The 20,679-nt window shown below is 39.8% G+C and overlaps 1 protein-coding gene across 14 annotated transcripts in view; it reads left to right on the plus strand.

The window, feature by feature from the left end:
* The window catches only part of STAU2 (staufen double-stranded RNA binding protein 2), a 305,414-nt gene that overhangs the window by 93,098 nt on the left and 191,637 nt on the right, over positions 1 to 20,679 (plus strand). For all 14 annotated transcript variants that reach the window (XM_067712055.1, XM_067712049.1, XM_067712054.1 and 11 more), the window contains 3 exons: positions 16,462 to 16,621; positions 17,882 to 17,989; positions 20,052 to 20,264. In XM_067712055.1, the coding sequence (XP_067568156.1) occupies positions 16,462 to 16,621; positions 17,882 to 17,989; positions 20,052 to 20,264 (481 nt within the window). The remainder of the gene's footprint in view (positions 1 to 16,461; positions 16,622 to 17,881; positions 17,990 to 20,051; positions 20,265 to 20,679) is intronic.

Consider the following 20,679-nt stretch of genomic DNA (forward strand, 5'->3'; position numbering starts at 1 on the left):
ATTTCAGGGGAGTCCTTGCCTTCTTAAATCTGAGAAGTAAAAGAATATACTTATCTTGATGTTATTAGAATTACATTTTTGATAAAACAAGAGTCAGATGACAACCAGGATGATAACATTAGCTCTTCATCTTGTTGCCTTCATTGTAAGTTCACCAAGCTCTGAAGTATTCAGTTTCTGGCCAGGGTTTCTTGTGCGTGTCTGGGTGATTTCGCTCCCTGGGGGATCACAGCGCTCATGCACTTGTCAGTCTTGATGCCTCTAGGGCTTAGGAGTTTCCAGTTTTACAATCTCAGATTACGTTGCAGATTTCTCTCCTTGTCTCACAAGAACTGTCACCCTCTGCAAATAAGACCGTGTAGTCTTTTTTGCGAGCCTTTCTTTTGTCCTCCTGAGTGAACTTTTCAGGAGAATAATAAAAGTAAGTAAAAGAGAATAACAAAAATAAATAGAATTTGCTCAGGATGCATTCTGATTTCACTCCTGAGTAGGCCTCAGATTTTCAGAATTCTCTATGTTGCTTCCTCACATACTTCTGGAACCTTATACACACTGGGGTTTGAATGACCCATTGGTTTTGCTTGACATCCTGTGTTTTCAAGAACATATGGAAGGCTTTCTCCAAATCAGTAAAGGCAGCAAGACATTTTTTACTGTACTGAACTGTTTAGTTGTCTACATATCACATTTTAAAACGAAAATAAAACTATCTCATGTTCTGCTCTTTCCTAAATCCAATAAGTTTTTTATGTTGAGTTTCAATAGTCTGTATTTCTAATGGAATATAATAAACTGATATTATACCTAATATCACCAGGTATTTTCCACTCTCATTGCTTGTGTGCTTTTTCTTTTCCTGTAAATTTATTCATTTATTTATGGCTGCATTGGGTCTTCGTTGCTGCACGCGGGCTTTTCTCTGGTTGTGGCGAGCCGGGGCTACTCTTCGTTGCGGTGCGCGGGCTTCTCATTGCAGTGGCTTCTCTTGTTGCCGAGCACGGGCTCTAGGCACGTGGGCTTCAGTAGTTGTGGCTCACAGGCTCTAGAGCGCAGGCTCATTAGTTGTGGCGCATGGGCTTAGTTGCTCCCCGGCATGTGGGGTCTTCCTGGACCAGGGCTCGAACCCGTGTCCCCTGCACTGGCAGGCGAATTCTTAACCACTGCGCCACCAGTCCCAGGGAAGTCCCTGATTGCGTGCTTTTTCTCTCTCTTTTCCTCATCCCTTGTCTCCCTCATCGAGATGAAAATGAGCACCTTCACCTGTTTAGCTGTTCTCTTTTACCTCTGGGTCAGGTTTAGGATCTTAGGCTACTGTTTGGACTATATATTTAATTATCTCAGGTATTATTCTCATGATGGCTTACTGCTTTTCTCAGTTTAGGTTTCCTGGGAGCTTATTACTCATTCATTTCCCAGGCTTTTTCTTGGCTTCAGTTATCAGAGCCTTGACCCTCTCGCTTTCTTTATTTTCTCATTATTTGTTGGCATTCTCACAGTCTCTGGTCAAGATGCACTTCTTCAAAGATGAATGAGTTACTAGACTCCTACACTGTGGTTGACTGACAGGTCACAGAATAGTTTATATGGATAGAACAATAACCCAAACATGTAAATAGATGTCCCTTAAGACACAAAACAGAGAATTTTAAAAGTTGTGGTAAAAATAATATTCATTATTTTACATTAGATTCATCTGAATATTTATTTAGTTGGTTTTTCATGGTTTTCATAATATCTGGACATGTCAGTGCGTCTTCTGAACACTACCTGATATTTTGAAGCGTGTTGGCATCTCGAATGACTGATGAACCAATGGGCAGTGTTCCTAGGGAGACACGGGATGCTCTTCTCCCCGGTATGGTGGGAGCCCTGACGGGGCTGCCACCCAGCATGTGAAGTGAACGCCTAGAGGCCTGCCAGCATCACTGCGGCCCTTCCCGGGCCTGCCGCAGCAGACATAGTAACGTGGAGCTGGTGGCAAGGCCCCTAGGTTATTTACGGGCAATAAAAAAAAAAAAATACATGAGAGGGGCTGAAGTATCATAGAAACACTGTGGCGTATCTGAGAAGGACGATGGGTTAGTTGCCAAGAAAGAAGAAGGACAAACAACTATAGTTTCCTCCTGTGTTCTGGCACAGAGTGTAACTTGCCCAGGGTTACAGGCCAGTAGAGGACCAAGCTGGCCTCCAACCCAGGATTGGGTTCTTCAGAGCGCATGCGTGTTCTGCTGCATTATGCTAACTCATGTAAACATCGCCTCTTTTGGAATATTAGGATATCATGGCACACTTATTCAACAGTAACCTCAAAAGCTACTTTGCACACACAGGAGAATTCGCAGCATGACTGAAATGCAATTTCTTATCCATATTGTGAGCAGGAATAAACCATCATAATCAGAGGTTGGAACTGGTAGCCTTGTACAGTTCTAAGTATTAGCCTTTTCCCGTGTGTGGTAGTCAGACTGAATATCAGTGTCACAGCTTTACCAATATTGTCTGATTTGTTGCCATGCCGTGTTTTTGCCTCAGGGTTCATGGCAGAGATGAAGAAGATTTGGTGATTCTCAGCTTAGTGCATGTCCTGGAATAAGGCACAACTCATACTATAGTATAATGATGAAAAGCATACCGAGATCATGTGCAGCGATACGGGGAAAGGAGAGCATAGAGAACTGCATTCCACATAGTATTCCTGGGAGGATTTGTGCAGAAAAGTTAAACAGTTAGTTTAAAATGACTGAAAATTCAATTGCTTAGCATTACCTCAGAGTATTTGTAGTTTAAAAGTAGGAGAGTTTTCTAAAGGTCCCAGGTACTCTTCTATTTTAGCAAAAGGTGCCTTTTACACTTCTTATACTGTAAAAGGATCCAGGTAGTTGAGAAAGTCCTTTTTTCCATTTCTTTGAAAAGTAATCTTTGAGTTAGAGGGTGCTATTGGCTCCAACGATCGGTGTAATTCCAGTAAATCATCTGGTATGGATTATAATAAAATGCCAAGTGTATTACCAATAACCAGAAGAAATTTCTAAGACTTTTCAATGATTATTATCAATAATCTGAGACTACTTGCATTGCCTGAATCTACCTGACAGCATACCTCCATGTGGCAATTTCAGCTAATAGATTATATTTCTACTTTCAGTTGCTATGAAGTCCCCCAAACTCCGCATTTGTTGTTGGTGGGGCTTTAATGTATATGCTCTTCTAACGATCGTGGGAATATGAAACAATGGTTATTCACTTGATTAATCTTTATTGCAGGTGAGAGGATAAAATGTACTTTATAAAATACTTGATTAACTGTACCTGTTTCTTGGCATACATCTTTAGATGTTTAATTATAATTTTTATGTGTTGGAGCCAACATGTTCCTGTAGAAATACAGCTCAAGATTCAATACCGGGCAACAGTGGAAAATGGGATTCAGTATGAAAATATTTGCTTTATGTAAACCTTCTTATGAATGTAGCTAATGCATAAGTGAAGTCAAGCTGTAAAAACAATTAGCTGGGAAAATACCAAGTAAATTTTTTATATTCCAGTGAACATCTGTTAACTACACGTTATTGTTGTCATTAAACTATATGCAAATGTACAAGTGGATTCACTTAGATTTGGGTAAAAAAGATAAAGTACTAGGAGTATGCAGTGCGTATAATTACTGTTTGCATCTCCAAACAAAGCACATTAATCTTTCTGCAATGCTGCTGATGTAATGTCTCCATGTTGCTTCTGGGAGTATTTGAAGTGGGCAAGCATCCAAAGTTGATAGTTAATTCTGATCAGCAAAGGCTAACTAGAGTAGACGTCTGGGTTGGACGTTGTAACAAAGCAAGCAATTTCTAAAGCTCTTGGAAGATTCCGGTGCAAACTCTATCATGCATTTATTTGAATCTCTTATTCTAGACATTACAAAATTAGTTTATCCGCACAGGGTGTGAAACCCCTTCTAAATTTATGATTTGTTGTTTGTATTTTTATAAAAATTCAAACTTCTCAAAACCATCTACTTTGGGGCTTAAGCTAATGAAGAAACAGAAACATTTAAAATATTTTCTAGAACCAGTCTCAGGAACCATTTTGTTGCTGGGAAGGATTTGAGAGATTTTCTTCACCAGTGGTCTTGAAAGAACATTTTCAGACAGCTCTTAATCAAAAATGATCTGTTGTTGGAATTGAATAATGAGAATCTTCTTACAACTCAAAGAAATAATAAGCCATATTTTCCATAATTTTCTTAAGCTAAGGATCTGCTGTTAGACTACTAGCATGCAGTATTTAGTGAGTACGTATTAAAATTTTAAATTGTATTCCTTAAAAACATTTTACAAAAGCTTTTGAAGTGCAAAGTGCACTCCAAGTGCACATACACATATATATTTGAAAATTGCTCCTAAGTAAATGCACAGATATGTTATGATATTGCATGAAAAATACTATAATTTCCCCCTTATTTGCCACTTGAATCAGATTGAGAAGGTTGATACAGACAAAATCTTTCATATTACTGATGAGTCTTAGAGAAAATAAGTCCTCTTACCCAAACAGCTTATAGATTGAGTAGATGGGGCTTAAATCCAGTTGATCTTAATGTAATCTAAAGATCTTTTCCTCTGTTCACTCTCTGAGTGTTTATTTAAGTTTATCAAGCTTGTAAAAGTACTTGATAAACATTTTTAATTGTATTTCTTAAAATGTTAAGTAATCTTTATTATATTCAAGATAAAAAGCTTTTAGCAGATTAAACAATAACCTGCGGGAATACACAGACTCTTAACTAAGGCAGCATGTCTCCAAGTGTGTTTTGTAGAATACACATGCGAGTTCGCCACAAAGGGGGTTTCATTACCAAAAATATTTAGGAAACACTGTATAGTGTTTTTCCCTCTTGAAGACAGGACAGTTCAGACAACATAAAGCCTATGAGAAGGCAGGTTCATTAACCTTAAAGCTATGTTAATAGATACCTTGCAAATTAATTATATATCCACTGTGAGAAGTTAGAAAAAGGGATGACTAAAGTCTGAGGAAGGAAAATGAATGTAGAAATAGATTAATTAGAAAACAGAAGAATAATAGAAAAATATGCAGAATCCAATATCTTGTTTTTAGAACCAATAAAATATTTAAATATGTAGCCTAATCAAGGCATGCAATTCTGAGTTTAAAGCACAGATGTGCAAAACATGGTCTGAGATGGGGGAACACTGCAGATGCACAAGAAATGAAGATTCTCATAGAGGACTACTGTGTTTAACTCATGGAAGACGATTTCAGAACCTTGGATGGATGGGATGCTTTTGTAGGAAAATATAAATGATCAAAACTGATCTCAAAAGGAGAAAATAAAGAACCGGTTGCTCTAGATGTAAAAGGATAAGTATTGGAATAGCTAACTGCCACCCCTCGCCCAGCACCCTGAAGGAAAAGCACCTGACCTGGGTGGTTTCACAGGGGAATCTTACTGAACCTTCGGAAAACTGGAAACAGATTATTCTGGGCAACCAAAAATAACCTTGGTGTCTAGCTCAGCAATGTGAGTTTGAGATAACAGCAAAGGATAGAGCTTCAGATCAATATTATTTGTAGAATATCAATGGAAAAATCTTAATTGAAATATTGGCAGACAGAATTTGGCGGTACATTGAAAGAAGAACCACCGTAACCAAGTGGGATTTATCCTAGGAATGTAAAATTGTTTCACGATTAGAAAATACGTTAATAAAATTCACCTTATTAAGAGATGAAAAGTAAAAATTGTCAACTACACAGATGCTGAAAAGACATAAAAAATCCATTCTCAACTTAGAAAATCCAATACATTATGAATAACTGAATATTACTTTAACACTGTGAACTGTGTACTCTGTAGATGCACCCACACATACTCTCCCTGTCTCTCTCTCTCTCTCTCTCTCTCTCTCTCTCTCTCACACACACACACACACACACACACACACACACACACACACACACGACCATCCCTTCTTTTTTTTTTTTTTTTTTGACCGCACCACGAGGCATGCGGGATCTTAGTTCCCCGACCAGGGATCGGGCCCACGTCCTCTGCAGTGGAAGCATGGAGTCTTACCCACTGGACCGCCAGGGAAGTCCCATCCCATCCCATCTTAACCCACCTCAACTGCCAGCGTTATGCTTAATGAGGGCACACTAGCCACATTCCCATTAAAGTAAAAAACAGGACCATCCGTTATCAACTGCTGTTTGGTATTCAGTTGGAGGTATGAACCCACGCAATTAGGGAAAGTAAAAGGAATGAAATGTGGAAAGAAATAGGAAGAAGTATCATTTTTTTGCGCATCAGTTGTGATTACCTGGAAAATTGCAAGAGAACTAAAAACTTGTTAGAGGCAGACAGGAGAATTCAATAAGGCAGATGGGACCAAGTTAACATTCAGGAATGAAAAGTCTTCGTATTCACAAGCAAGGGAAGGGAAGGAGACCCCTGTAAGGAGGTGCCCTCTGTCTTCAGCGTCCATAAAAATCACCAAGGCTGTTTGGGAATCATGTTGATTCCTGGACTCGCCCAAAGAGTCTGATTGTCAGCCTTGACTCTGCGTTTTCACAGGTGTTCCTAGACCCCTCCAGGAGGACTCTGATGGTTTTTGTGTGGGACCCACACTCTGAGAAATGCTGCCCTGAGGACCCCACCCCCATTCCGGTACCGTCACTCCTCACTGGGCTGCCCGTGGTGCCAGCCATTTACCTGTCTCAGACAGTTTGCTGTGGTACCTGGAGGGACACAGCGACAGCACACCCTGGCAAGAGAGCCCCCAGCTTCCTCTGCCGGGGACCCTTCTTTACTGTCCCAAGTTCTAGCACTGGGCGTCGGCCACTACATGAGAGGCACGCCTGGCTGCTCCTGCTACACGCCCGCCGTCCAGTGGGGTGGCAGGAAATAGGGGGTGTCCTCTGTTACCTGTGCTTAGGGAAAACACTGAGCAGAGGTTCAGGGCGGTTGCAGCCTTTACTGACTTGCCAGATTCTGCAGGGCTGCATTTCCCTGGAGTTTATCACTCTTTTCTCAGCAGTCCTGTGCTTACCAGTGCTTCCCTGCTTGAATGATCACTCATCCTTAGCAGAACTGTAACTGGTTAAGTCCAGCTCCTCTGACCCTGTACTTGTACCCAGGAAGCTACAGAAAAATGTAACTGTGCTGACTGGTCCCGTCTTGAAATAATGAACACGGCCCTTAGGTGGCTTTCAGCACTGCCGGCAGTTCCCTGTATTCTTCTGGGCAATTCAGGTTCCTGTGTTCACAGATGACTTGTCTAGACTATGCAGTGGCCTGCCAGCCCCCCTCTTCTTGCCTTTCTTTGGGCAAACAGCAGTGAGAGACTTTTAAGTAATAAGTCCGACTGTGTCACTTCCCTGCTTAAAGCCCTCCGATGGCTTCCATCACGTGTGGGATTAAGTTGTGACTAGTTTTCTGCCCCTCACCCCTTGACTCACTTCTTCCAGGTATAAGAACACTTGATGTTTCTCAAAAAATGCCCCATATGTTACCACCCCAGGGCCTTTGTACTTGCTATCTCATTTGCTAGGAACACTTCTTCCTCCGGGCATCCCCTTACCTAGAATTCTTACTCCAACCACCTCTTTATTCAAATGTCACATCCTAAAAGAGGTTCTCTGTTCTGCTTTACTTTTCTTCCTAGCCCATCTTACTAGTTGACACTGTTTGATTGATTGGTTGATTGATTGTCTCCTGAGGCCTGTCTACCATCCCTAGGGATTAAAGCAGTCCCTGGCATGAATTAGGTCCTTAATAAATATTTTTTGAATAATTTAATCCACATACGCCCACCAACCCCCACCCCTGGCAATCAAACAAGGGCAGGAAGAAGACGAGGTTATTAATTTCTGAGTGTTCAGAAGGGAGGGATGACTTTTATTCCCTCTCCCTTGCACTCCCCCAATTTGGCAGGCTAATTTCTGGGAGTCTGCCAAGAATGTAAATAGGAACAGGTGACATCACCTAGGAAGACTGTCTTGTCTATGAGAAACAGAAGTTTGAACCTTAGGGAGTATGAACATTTTTTTTAAAAAATTGGTTTTTATTGAGGCAAAACTCACAGTCACATACAATTCACCATTTTACCTGCTTTCAAGTGTACAGTTCAGTACACTGAACCACAACACATTCACAGTGCTGCACAACCGTCACCACTATCTAATTGCAGAACATTTCATCATGCCCATAAGAATCCCCCGACCCCTGAACAGTTCCTCCCCACTTTCCCTCTTCCCAGCCCCTGGCAACCACTAATCTACTTTCTGTCTGGTGGAGTTGCCTATTCCGGACATTTCATCTGAATGCAATCATACAATATGTAGACTTTGTGTCTAGCTTTCCCTTAGTGTAATGTTTTCAGCGTTCGCGCACATTGTATCATGTATCCGTGCTTCAGTCCTTTGTGTGGCTCCTCAGTACTCCGTTGTTTGGATATACTACATTTTGTTTCCTGATTCATCAGTTGGGTGGCCCTTTGGGTTCTCTCTCCTTTATGGCTGTTATGCATAATGCTGCTATGAACACTTGTGTGCCCATTTTTGTTTACACACCTTCAAAACTTTCTCTTCAGTTTTGCTGGGTCAGATGGTAATTCTGTGTTTAACTTTTAAGGAACAGCAGCGGCTGCACAGCTGTAAGCATCCTAGTGGGTGTGCAGTGGTGTGTCATTGTGGTTTTGACTTGCAGTTCCCTCATGGGAACGTTAGCGTTTAAGCACGGGTGCCCGAAAGGTGGGTTACTAGAGGAGGCAGAGCGTGAGAGAGAGCAGTGGTGCTGCCAACAGCTCGGTCTCCTGGGCTTACGGTGCCCCAGCTTTCTCTTTGGAACTGATGTGACCACTGATCTAAGGTTGGCTTAAATTGCCTTGATGTTCCAAGTCTATCATGACCTCTCCAAAGTTTATAGTTAGTAGCTCTGCAGTTTAAAGTGCTCATTTATCCAGTTCATTCAGACGCAGCATAGTGTAGGGGTTAAGCCCATAGCCTCTGGAGTGAGACTGTTCGGTTCAGACGCTGGCTCAAGTGGGGTGGCCTTGGACAAATAAGTGAACACCTCTGTTCCTCATTTCCATGCGTGTGAAGTGAAGTTGAGGTTGTTACTGTAACTGAAAGAGATGAGTATGCACAGAGCTTCAGATAGTGGCTGGCACATGGTGAGTTCTGTGTGTCGGCTGTAATCATGATGATGGTGATGGTGGCGATGATGATTTATCTAGATATCCATTTAGGGAAGGGGCAAGAATAGTTTTATGCTGGATCCAAGTTTGGGATCGAGGGTGGTAATTGTGTGTTTATAAAGTGGTGCTCGTTGATAGCATGCTCTGATTTCCATAGTCCTGTTGTGATACTGGCGTCAGTGACACAGTACAAACCATTGACTCTTGTGGCTCGTAGTCTGTATTCCACAAGTCATTCCACTAATTCATCAAATTTACATTTTGAGCGCAGGTTTACTTTTGTTTGGACAGGGACTAGACTGACTTCAATAAAATATTTTCTTTTGTTTATATACCAGTATAACCATATTATTTTTAAAATTTTGAAATTATGAAAGAATATATCATTTATAATTCCATCACTTCAAAACACCCTATCCCAGCCTTTAGTGCATATCTTTCTATATTTTCCCTTATGCATCTTAAACATAATTATAATTCTACAAATAGAATAGAATATCCTTACATCTCTTTTAAAGCTTATTTTCAGCCGTCCTGTGAATCTTTTCTGATAGATCCTAATTTTTGAAATTTCTCAAGACTAAACATTCAGATCCCATAAAATATATAGCTTCAAAATTTATAGATGTGAATAGAGAAAGAACTCTCTCCTATCTAGACGTTTTATATACATACAAGCTTGAAAATGTGCCAAGGACTATTTTATAGCTTTATGATAAAACCTATTATTTTTCAATAGCAAGAAAAAGAATGCTTAGCTCTGCCAAAACATGTACAAAGAGTCAAAATAATCAGCAGGGCATTTGATTTCTAAGTTTTGGCCTTTATAGTTCTTTAAACATAAATTCTGCAAATATTTTACAGATAAGTAAACTGAGATAGAAAGATTAAGTGACATTTCTGTTTTCAGTCAATGTTAGAAGTAAACACAGAAATCCACAGCCTCTCCTTATTAGATCAGAAGATAACACGTTCATATATTTAAGACATAAACCTGTAGAGGAGACATGAACGCTTAAGCTGGGCTGAGATTTATGATAATGCTATCAAATGAAATGAGGCAATTATTTTTCAATTTTTAAAAGTTCTAATGTTATTTGGAATATGTCTTTCTCACCTTATAAAAATGATACTTAGGAAGGTGGAGATGATGGAGAAGGCAGTCACAGAATGGTAGGGAGGATTTTAGTTGTTTAGAAAGATAAACACAAAATGAGTCCACAAAGAGGGCATTAATGAGGTAGATTTAGGGAGAATGGCAAGGATCTATGGTATGGAAAGTTGTTATAACTGACAAGTCAAATATAAGAATAAGAATACACATATTCTTGTAGGAATACTATGGAAGAATGTAAAATCTTCCCTTTGCTCAAAAACCAAAACAAAACTGTGTAAGGAATGCCAAGTATTAATTCAAAGGAGCCAAATATCATTCTTTCTTTATTCTTGTAGTGACTTGTGAAGTCTTGAAGACAGGCCAAATCTAAAGACTTTTTTTGAGATCTAAAGAAAGGGAAACTTTTATTTTCTTTTATTTGAAATTTTGTTTGTTTTTTATAAAAGTTCCGGTGGACAGAGGGCAAAGAGGAATGGGGGGAAAAAAGCTGTCTTAACAAACAGCCTTTGTAAAACTTACACTGTCAGGCAGTGTGGCACATGAGCCCATTTTTCTGACCTTTCGCTCCTGCCTGTTTGTGTCCCTGCTTGGCTTGACGTACCCTAAAAACAGAGTTTCACTGTGGAGGTCTGTTTGTTCAGCACCTACTCGGTAAGGCACCTCTGAAGTCTGTTCGTGGACCTTATTAGGTTAGAAAGAACGCTTGCATTAGCTTCTCTGGCCCGCCAAGGACATATCTAGTTTAATAAACGTATATGAAGAAAAATAGAAGAAGATAAAGCAGATTTTCGGGAAACTACTTAAGAGTTTCCTAAGCTCTGAAGTTAGGCAGACTTGAGTTTGACGCCCAGCAACTTTGTTGGGGAGATTTGCTACCTCTCAGGGTGACCATGGGGGCATGTGTCTCACCAGGCTGCCGTGAGGATTAAATGAGAAAGAGATGTAAGAAACCTAACCATGGTGCTATAAGGAATGTGAGCAGTCCTTTGCTTGCATGGGGTGTGAAACAGTCATCAAGTCGCATCAGCCACATTGTAGGCTGTGCTGACCTGAGGAGCAGGTGTCTCAGCCTTTAGTGTGCAAACCCACCAATAAAACCTGTGCAACTGAAGACTCTTGTTCCATCCTCAGAGGCTGATTCAGCAGGTCAGGGTTAGAACACAGGAATCTGCATTTGTAACAGGCCCTAGAGATGATTCCTACGAAATCGGTATCACACTTTATAAAATAAACTTCGGAGGCTGAGGGTAGAAGCCGTTTGACCTTGAAACTTTAATAGCCTGGATGGGTGAGTTTTCATGGCTCATCTTTTTTTTTTTTTTTGTGGTACGCGGGCCTCTCACTGCTGTGGCCTCTCCTGTTGCCGAGCACAGGCTCCGGACGCGCAGGCTCAGCGGCCATGGCTCACGGGCCCAGCCGCTCCGCGGCATGTGGGATCTTCCCGGACCGGGGTATGAACCCGTGTCCCCTGCATCGGCAGGCGGACTCTCAACCACTGCACCACCAGGGAAGCCTCATGGCTCATCTTTTAACAGTAAAAGATAGGGATCTAAGCACTGATCATAAAATTCTAATTGAGGAAGATCATTCAAGAACTGCAGTGTAAGATTAGGTAAGTATGTATGTGCTAATTTGTGGAAATAAGTGCATCACTTATTAGAAGCACTTTACCAGAAATAAATAAAAATATAAATAAATAAAAATAGAAAAAGGAACTCCATTAAATAGAGCCTATCAACCTTTCAAGTTAGTAAACTTTGAGCTTCTTTACCAAGGGAAATGAATACTTAGAGACCAGGACCTAACACGAAAAGAATTCTTCATCTTCTCTCCTGTAATTCAATCTGGGAGCCATTAATGAGAGTGCTCTGGTTAATCTTAATTGTCATGATGATATGAGGAGATGTGATATATAAGGTATTCAAACCACGTGGGGTAGATTATTAAGAATCATTGTTAAGTAAGAGGATGGAATGAAACTGGAATGAAACAAGTCAGGCGTCGGGTCTTGGTATTTCCTGCTGTTAGTGCTAGAATATTTTACTTTTTATGTTAAAAATGCAACATACCTAATTTTCCCTCTGATATTTATACAGTATAATAGATATGTACATACGTATCCACATCAGGCACATGCACGTACATAGAGCCATATTTGATGCCCCAAAAGGAAGAGGCCCCAAGGGCTCTTTAGTGTGCAATTAATATTTTGGTCTGAAAATCAGCAGATTGTTTCAGTATGGTTATGTGTTATGACATCATATTCCAGTAAAGTTATAATGAACAGAAATTTTGTTTGTCTCTGTGGTAAACCGAAATGAGTTTTGTAATTGTCAGCAGGCCTCAGTGATTATAGTGGCGCCCACTCCCTCCACCATAGTTAAAGGTCTGTTAGCATTCCAGTTGTGGACCTCTATTTTCAGAAGTGTATAATTAATTGTAAACATTGGCTCTGTGGGGAAAGCTTGCCATGTGGGATCTCAGTCCAGAAGTAAATTTCTGATTTCAGGTTGTCTGTTTTGAAGTTTTAGAGTGAAACCAGTTAAAAATAGGCATAAAGTTCTGTGGAGGTGGGAAAACTGAATTTTGTGGGAAACAAAATGAAAATAACCTGCCTTGATGATATTAGTCTGTCAAAATTCTGCATTAAAGGGATCTAAAATAAAATAGGTAATAGGAAATTGTGTACTTCAGTGCATCACTAGTTACTGCAGTCAAAGAGCAAAAAAGATTGTGGTTGTAATGCTTTTTAGTCTCTGCACGTTAAAAATATCTTTTACTATAAGTGATTTTTTTCTTCCTTTAACTTTTTTATATTTGCCAATTAAAAATGAGAACATATGACATACAGTAAAAACACGTTTAAAGTATTTTATCTTAATAGAAAACTGTGGGCCAAGAAAATTGACTTTAAAAATTTAAAACAGTGACTTTTTCTTTTTTCTTTCTTTTCATACTCACTCTGGATTTCTCCACAACATTTGACATTGTTGATTATCCCTTCCCCTGACATTGTGTTATAATTTCTTTTCTAACTCTGACCCTCTTTCATCTCCTTCGCTGCTGTCTATTATTTCCCCTGCCTTTTGATCGTGGGCATTAGTCAGATCCCAGCCTTAGGCTGTCTTTTTTGGTTCTTTTACACTTACCCTTTCCAGGTGCTTATCCACTCAACATGGTTTCAATTATTACCTCCCAAATCTGCATCTTCAGTACTGATGTACATTTCTAGTCCTTCACCTTCAGTAAACCTTCACTGATTAGTCCCATCTGCCTGTGAATTCTTACAGAGTGGGCTCTATGCAGTTTATCTCAGGTTGAATATAGAGCTCTGCCACTTGGATGTCTAATAATCATCTACAACTTTAGTAAGACCTCGACTGGCTTCTCTTTGCTTGAAAAGAGACGCTTTGCAGCACAGGAGTGATTTTTAACTTAATTTTTTAGTGTTGCAGTTATACACCCAACATTCCATCAAAATCGAATCTGTTAGTTTTGCTAACTTGCCCAGTCCAGTGGTCACAGTTCTCAGTCAGCATTTCACTGGACGTGTAAGCAGCATCTGACACGACTGACTCCTCCCTCCTGCTAGATATACTTCTCCCATTTGGCTTTCAGGAAGGGCACTCTGCTTGCTTGGTTTTCCTCCTGTCAGTCACGCCCTCCCACAGAGTTCTCACTGTCTTGTGGCTTTAAATTTCACCGACATATTGATGATACCCAAATTCTATCTCCGCCTTGGACCTCTTTCCTGGAGTCCAGACTTATGAATCTGCCTGTCTTCTTTGACATCTTCATTTGGATGTCTAACAGACTGAATAATTTAACATCTCCACCCCAGAGCTGTTGATCCCAACAAACCCATTCCTTTCGCAGTCTTCACCGACTCAACGCACGGGCGCTCCACTGTCTAGTTGCTCATGTCAGAAACCCTGGGGTCTTCCTCGACGCCTCTCTCATATTCCATGGCTAGTCCTTGGGTAAACCCATCTTCTCCACTTTTGAAATTCATCCAGAATCCAAGTACTTCTCATTACTTCCGAAGCTGCTACCCTAGTTCAGGTTTCTGTATTATTGCAGTAGCCTCTTAACAGATCTCCTTGCTCCTGTCATCATTCCCCTACAGTCTGTTTTCAACATAATAGTCAGATGATCCTTCCAATCAATGGAAGTCAGATTATGATGCTTCTCTCTTTAAAATCTGGCCATTTGGGGCTTCCCTGGTGGCGCAGTGGTTGAGAGTCCGCCTGCCGATGCAGGGTACACGGGTTCGTGCCCCGGTCCGGGAAGATCCCACATGCCGCGGAGCGGCTGGGCCCGTGAGCCATGGCCGCTGAGCCTGCGCGTCCGGAGCCTGTGCTCCGCGACGGGAGGGGCCACAGCAGTGAGAGGCCAGCGCACCGCAAAAAAAAAAAAAAAAAAAATCTGGCCATTTCATTCGGGGTAAAAGTCAGATCCTTACAGTAATTTCTAAGGAAGGCCCTGTGGAATCTGGCCACCTCTTCCCATCTCTTAGCTTTCCTTCCTTTACTCCCTTGATGCTAACCAGGTGGGAATCCTCTGAATTACTTGAACACGTATCTGTGTGGTTTCCTTCCTCATTTATATCTGGCCTTTACACAATTGTCATCTTCTCAATGAGACACTCACTGGCCACTGTCTAACCCCCTCCCCGTCCCACCCCACCTGACATTTCTGAACCTTTCCTTCTTTTTCTATTCAACGTGTAGTTCTAACATACTAGATATTCTACATATTTATCTTATTTATTGTCTGTCTTCTCCACTCTAATGTGTGTTTTTGTTCACTGTGATACTCCCCCATCATAAGAAGGTGCTCCATAAATAATTGTTAAATTAATGGATTTTATTGCATATCCTCTTAATTTCTCCTAAGTTTGTTCTTTCTTCTTACAGCCCTCTTTATCCCATCATGTCTGCATCATTGCAGCTTTCTAGTCACGCATCCTTACCTCAGTCACATTAAACAGAAACCTGCTAAAAATTTTCACCTTAAATACAATTTATTGTGATTCTTTCTGCTTAAGAATTGGCTTAAACTCTCCACTCTTTCTTATGTTGACTCTGATCTCCTTATTACTTTGCAAAGTACTTATTACTTTGCAGTAGGAGCTCCATCCTACTACTGTTCTTCCCATGTCTAATCATAATTACCTTCTGCTAAAAGCACAGTAATCTGCGTGTTGTCACCTAAATGGTCTTGCTTGTCGCTCACCTCTGTGGCAGGTCCCAGTCCTTCAGCACCAGACCATTTGGCTCACTTCTGTCAAAATGTGACTGAAAACTTCTTGCCAGGAAGTCTTCTGTGATAAAATTAAATAATTTTTACAATATTTATGTTTAATGTTTTCTAAAATATGTTTTTCATGGAGATCAGCATATATACTTTATTATCGATAGATGTATTGACTCACATTTTATCTTTTCTAAATACATTCGAGAGGTTAAATCTTTATTGGGGGGACTTCCCTGGTGGCGCAGTGGTTAAGACTCTGAGCTCCCAGTGCAGGGGGCCCGGGTTCGATCCCTGGTCAGGGAACTAGATCCCACATGCGTGCCGCAGCTAAGGAGCCTGCCAGCCACAACTGAGGAGCCCACCTGCCGCAACTAAGATGCTGAGCAACCAAATAAGTAAATAAACGAACAAAAAAAATTTTATTGGGGTTAATAAGAGGGTATAGTGCATTCTATGGTTGGTGTCATTTTAAAGAAAATAAATCTTACTAATGATTATAGAGTGATTTTTTTTTTTTTTTTTTTTGGCTGCGTTGGGGCTCTGTTGCTGTGCATGGGCTTTCTCTAGTTGCGTTGAGCAGGGGCTACTCTTTGTTGTAGTGCGCGGGCTTCTCATCGCGGTGGCTTCTCTTCTTGCCGAGCACGGGCTCTAGGCGTGCAGCAGTAGTTGTGGCTCGCGGGCCCTAGGGCGCGGGCTCAGTGGTTGTGGCGCACGGGCTTAGTTGCTCCACAGCATGTGTGATCTTCCCAGACCAGGAATTGAACCCATGTCCCCTGCATTGGCAGGTGGATTCTTAACCACTGAGCCACCAGGGAAGTCCCTACAGAGTGATTTTATTGAGCTAACAGTAATATTTTTATTTTCTTACTTTAGGTATCATTGCCCAATGCCCAAGATCTTTTATGTTCAGCTGACTGTAGGAAATAATGAATTTTTTGGGGAAGGAAAGACTCGACAAGCTGCTAGACACAATGCTGCAATGAAAGCCCTTCAAGCACTGCAGAATGAACCTATTCCGGAAAAGTCAGCTCAGGTGGGTCACTGCTGCATGTGGCAGCCTGTTTCTTATAGTTGCCTAGGGAGACTACTGAGAAGACAAACAAATGCTTTTTTACAAATAAGGGAAATCTCTGCTGATAGGAAGGACCACCAGAGTAGCGATCTGCTATGATTTGCTCCTCAGCTAACCTGTGTGCTATATTAGACTCTTGTGTTCCTGCTGGGATGACCTTACCTTTGAGCACTTTGGTTCACCCTGTGGAGTTTCCAGGCAAGGGAGGATTTGGGAATGTGAGCAAGGATGAGAAATAATATTCATTTACCTTGCATCGAATGCTACGGTTTATTGAGCATGGATTACATTGTATTAATTAATCTAGAATCAAGGAGTTTAAAGTGGAGGAGATCTTTATGAACTTTTTAGTCCTACTTTATTTTACCAGAGAGGTTATTGAGGCTGATCTTCAGTAATTTCACTCGTTCCCATGGCTTCAGCTACTTTCTCTGTTGACTTCAAAATAGTATCTCCAGCCCAGGCGTGTCTAGTAAGTCACCTTCTCAGCGAGTTCTGCACTTAGTTATTTGAAACTGTGCGGTTCAACCTGTACAGTTTCCCTTTCCTCAAGCCTGTTGTTCTTCCCCCTTTGAGATTTATCTTAGTTACTGGCAGACTTAGAATTTTTGTCCTTGTACACTTTCATTATAACCCTTATCCGTTTGCTTATCTGTTTTCCCACTAAGTCATAAGCTTCTTGACAGCAGGAATACTGTCTCTTGATCTCTTTAATGCTTATACTGTGTTCAGTATATGTGAGGCCCTCCAGAAGTAAGTGTTAAATAGGTGAATAAGTAAATTGACACAGAGCTCCGAAATCCTGGTTTGCATCCTGCACTCCTTCTGCAACTTAGTCTCCATAGAAGATTAAATATCATATACCAGTGGAGGTAGTGTGTGTGTGTGTGTGTGTGTGTGTGTGTGTGTGTGTGTGTAATGGAGGTGTCTAAAGAGAACTGGGTCTGAGGAGATAGGATAAACTCAAATTAGTGAATGGTTGAGTAAGAGATTTCCACACTCAGCATTTATCCTTCTACTTTGAGGAAAAAAACTAAAACCAAATCACAAGAAGCCTCACAGCAAAGCCCTCGACTATGGTGGTTACATAGAAATCCACAAGATCCAGTTTCTGGTTTCCTGTTTCCTGTTGTATTTTAGATAGGTTCTCTTGATTGTTAAATACATGTAAAGTTTGTTACAAAGTGAAGATTCAATGTCATCCTATTTTTTGTGATTTAGAATGGTGAATCAGGAAAAGAAATGGATGATGACAAAGATGCAAATAAGTCTGAGATCAGCTTAGTGTTTGAAATTGCTCTGAAGCGAAATATGCCCGTCAGTTTTGAGGTATGTGTTCAGCAGAGATCTCCCATTTTTCCCTCCTTGCTCCTTATTATTTTAAATAAACAAACAAATAAGATTGACAAATAAAATTTCAGTATCCTGAAAGAATTAATGTGCTTCCTGACGTTTGAACTCTCTATCATGAAATGATACAAGCCCTGAGAAAACAGAACTTATGGATTCCTGCTGATTCTCTTTGCCTTTTCTGTATTAAGCCATTTGTGTACATGATATTTCACGTTTCATCATAAAATTTATTTGCTGAGTTTAAGATAATTTGTAGTAACCTATAAGACTTGGTGTTTTTGATAAGATCACATTGAAAATATTCAGTATAGTTAATATTTAGTGACATGTATATATTAATATCTAATTTCGTCTAAATTTATGGAGGCCAAAATATGTTTAAATTTAACCTTTACTAATAAGTCACCAAGAAGTAATTAAGCAGCTCTCTAGTTTACAGCTAGATAAATGTCACCAAATATTTTCAAAATCGTGTGACATTTAAAAGAGAAAAAATGTTAAATTGTTATAATACCTCCTTTATTAAGAGGTCACTAATTTTGCAACTCAAATATCTAGAAAATAGGCCAAACCCAGGAAATAAACTGAAACAGTTGATGAGTATCTATCTTCCTTCAAATTATGTGATGTTTACCAACTAGAAAGCTCCCACATTTTACTCTCACTGGCAGGATCTACTTACCTCGACTGGGAACCTGTTTGCTTTCTTAGACACAGTCCTAACAAGTTGGGTTATCTGATTTCTCAGTCCATAGAGATTAAAGGCAGCAAAATGAGGAAAGCAGGAAGAGAATGTACTTGAGGGCTTGTTGGTCCCAGCAAGAAATGATAGGGAAAATATGGAAAACCTATCAAAAGTAATTGCATATAACTCAAAAGTCATTGGAAGATGGGGCCTTTTAAAGGCTACAGTGAAGAGGAACAGTTTTAAAAGTCTTAGATGTCCTTAGAGACATCAATATAGTATAGTATAGAATATCTGATGTTCATAATGATGATCTAATGTGAACAATAAAAGGTTAAATATTTAGTCAGTAAAGTATATATGTATATATTTTAATTGAGGAAGATGTCCATCAAAGTGGTTAAACAGTTTTGGTGTTTCAACTTGTAAACTTAAATTACTTGGAAAGTATGCTTATCATAAATTCCTTATCCCCAATAATATTGCATTATTGAGATATTGTATGTTTTCCTAATTGGTGTCCAATATTAGAAGACAGATTTTTAATATAATGTTCAATGGTAAACTATTTAAATAGGGTATTTTTGTTTTTTTTAGGTCAGCCTTTTGAAGGAGACTATAAAGCACTCAGGTTTTGGAAGGCATTTTTCCTCCAAAAACTGGTATAGTTTAAAAAGAGCACATTAATTCAGGATTTAGGAACATTTGTAGCAGACAGATTCATAATCCGTTACTCTAGAAAGTTAGGTATTTCTATGGCATACCTACTTACCTATTTAAGGTCATGTCACAGAGCGTAAACATTCCTTTTTGTAATCAGCCTTTGTTGAGGTCTCCATCAAAATTAGATTATTTTTCATACATAACCTGTTTTTGAGAAGCTTCCACATGCAGGATGCTTTATGGGTTATAAAACTCCTGGCACTCCAGTAACTTACTCTTACAGAGGAGAAAGATATGTACACAGTTATATGCAAATTATCATTCTGGATGGCCTGTGTACCTAATGTAATATGGTATGTTTTATGTTCTTAATTTTCTGTTCCATAAGAAACAGGGTAACCATAATTAGAATTGCCTGTTTTAAGCTAGTAAAACACAATTTTGACCATGAATTGAATGTGTTTATTTAGATTTCTGTTTTTTCAAATTCAGTTCCTTTAGGCATCGTAAGTATCATCAATGAATAGCCCCTGTATAATGACTTCGTAATAGCCTTATTGAAGGAATCTATGATTTTGGCATAATTCTTAATAATTTCAATCCTGATTATGATATGAACATTAAGAAAGATTCATGCCATAAGAACACATCTTAAGTGCCTGTACTGAATATTTTACTTACATTCAATAGGTTATTAAAGAAAGTGGACCACCACATATGAAAAGCTTTGTTACTCGGGTGTCAGTGGGAGAGTTCTCTGCAGAAGGAGAGGGAAATAGCAAAAAACTATCCAAGAAACGTGCTGCAACCACTGTCCTGCAGGAGCTTAAGAAACTTCCACCTCTTCCTGTGGTTGAAAAGCCAAAACTGTTTTTTAAAAAACGCCCTAAAACAATAGTAAAGGTAAGTATATGCTTGTGAACGTTAGTTTTACTATGTAAATGTTATAGTATCTGTAGCTAAAAGTTTTTTCATAGGCCAGGCACTTAAACCTGTGGGTTATAAACAGTCCCCAAATCAGGGTTGGACATGTGTCTATAAATGAATAACAATTCTGTTTTGCTTTTAGACACTTGTATACCTGTGTTTGTTCATGAAATAATAATACCTTAAATAGTTATCATTTTTTATGGTTTAAAAAATACTTTCCCATTCATGATTACATTTGGTAAAATTCTCATCATGATTCTGTAAGGCAGGTGTTACCCCTCATTTTACAAATAAGGTTTTATGGGACATATTCAAAGAATTTGCTCACTTGTATTCACCTATCATGTGCAGCAGCCTGAACTACTGATCTGTAACCCAGTGTTCTTTC

Source organism: Pseudorca crassidens, chromosome 17 (assembly GCF_039906515.1).
Source record: "Pseudorca crassidens isolate mPseCra1 chromosome 17, mPseCra1.hap1, whole genome shotgun sequence".
In the NCBI taxonomy this organism is placed as follows: domain Eukaryota; kingdom Metazoa; phylum Chordata; class Mammalia; order Artiodactyla; family Delphinidae; genus Pseudorca; species Pseudorca crassidens.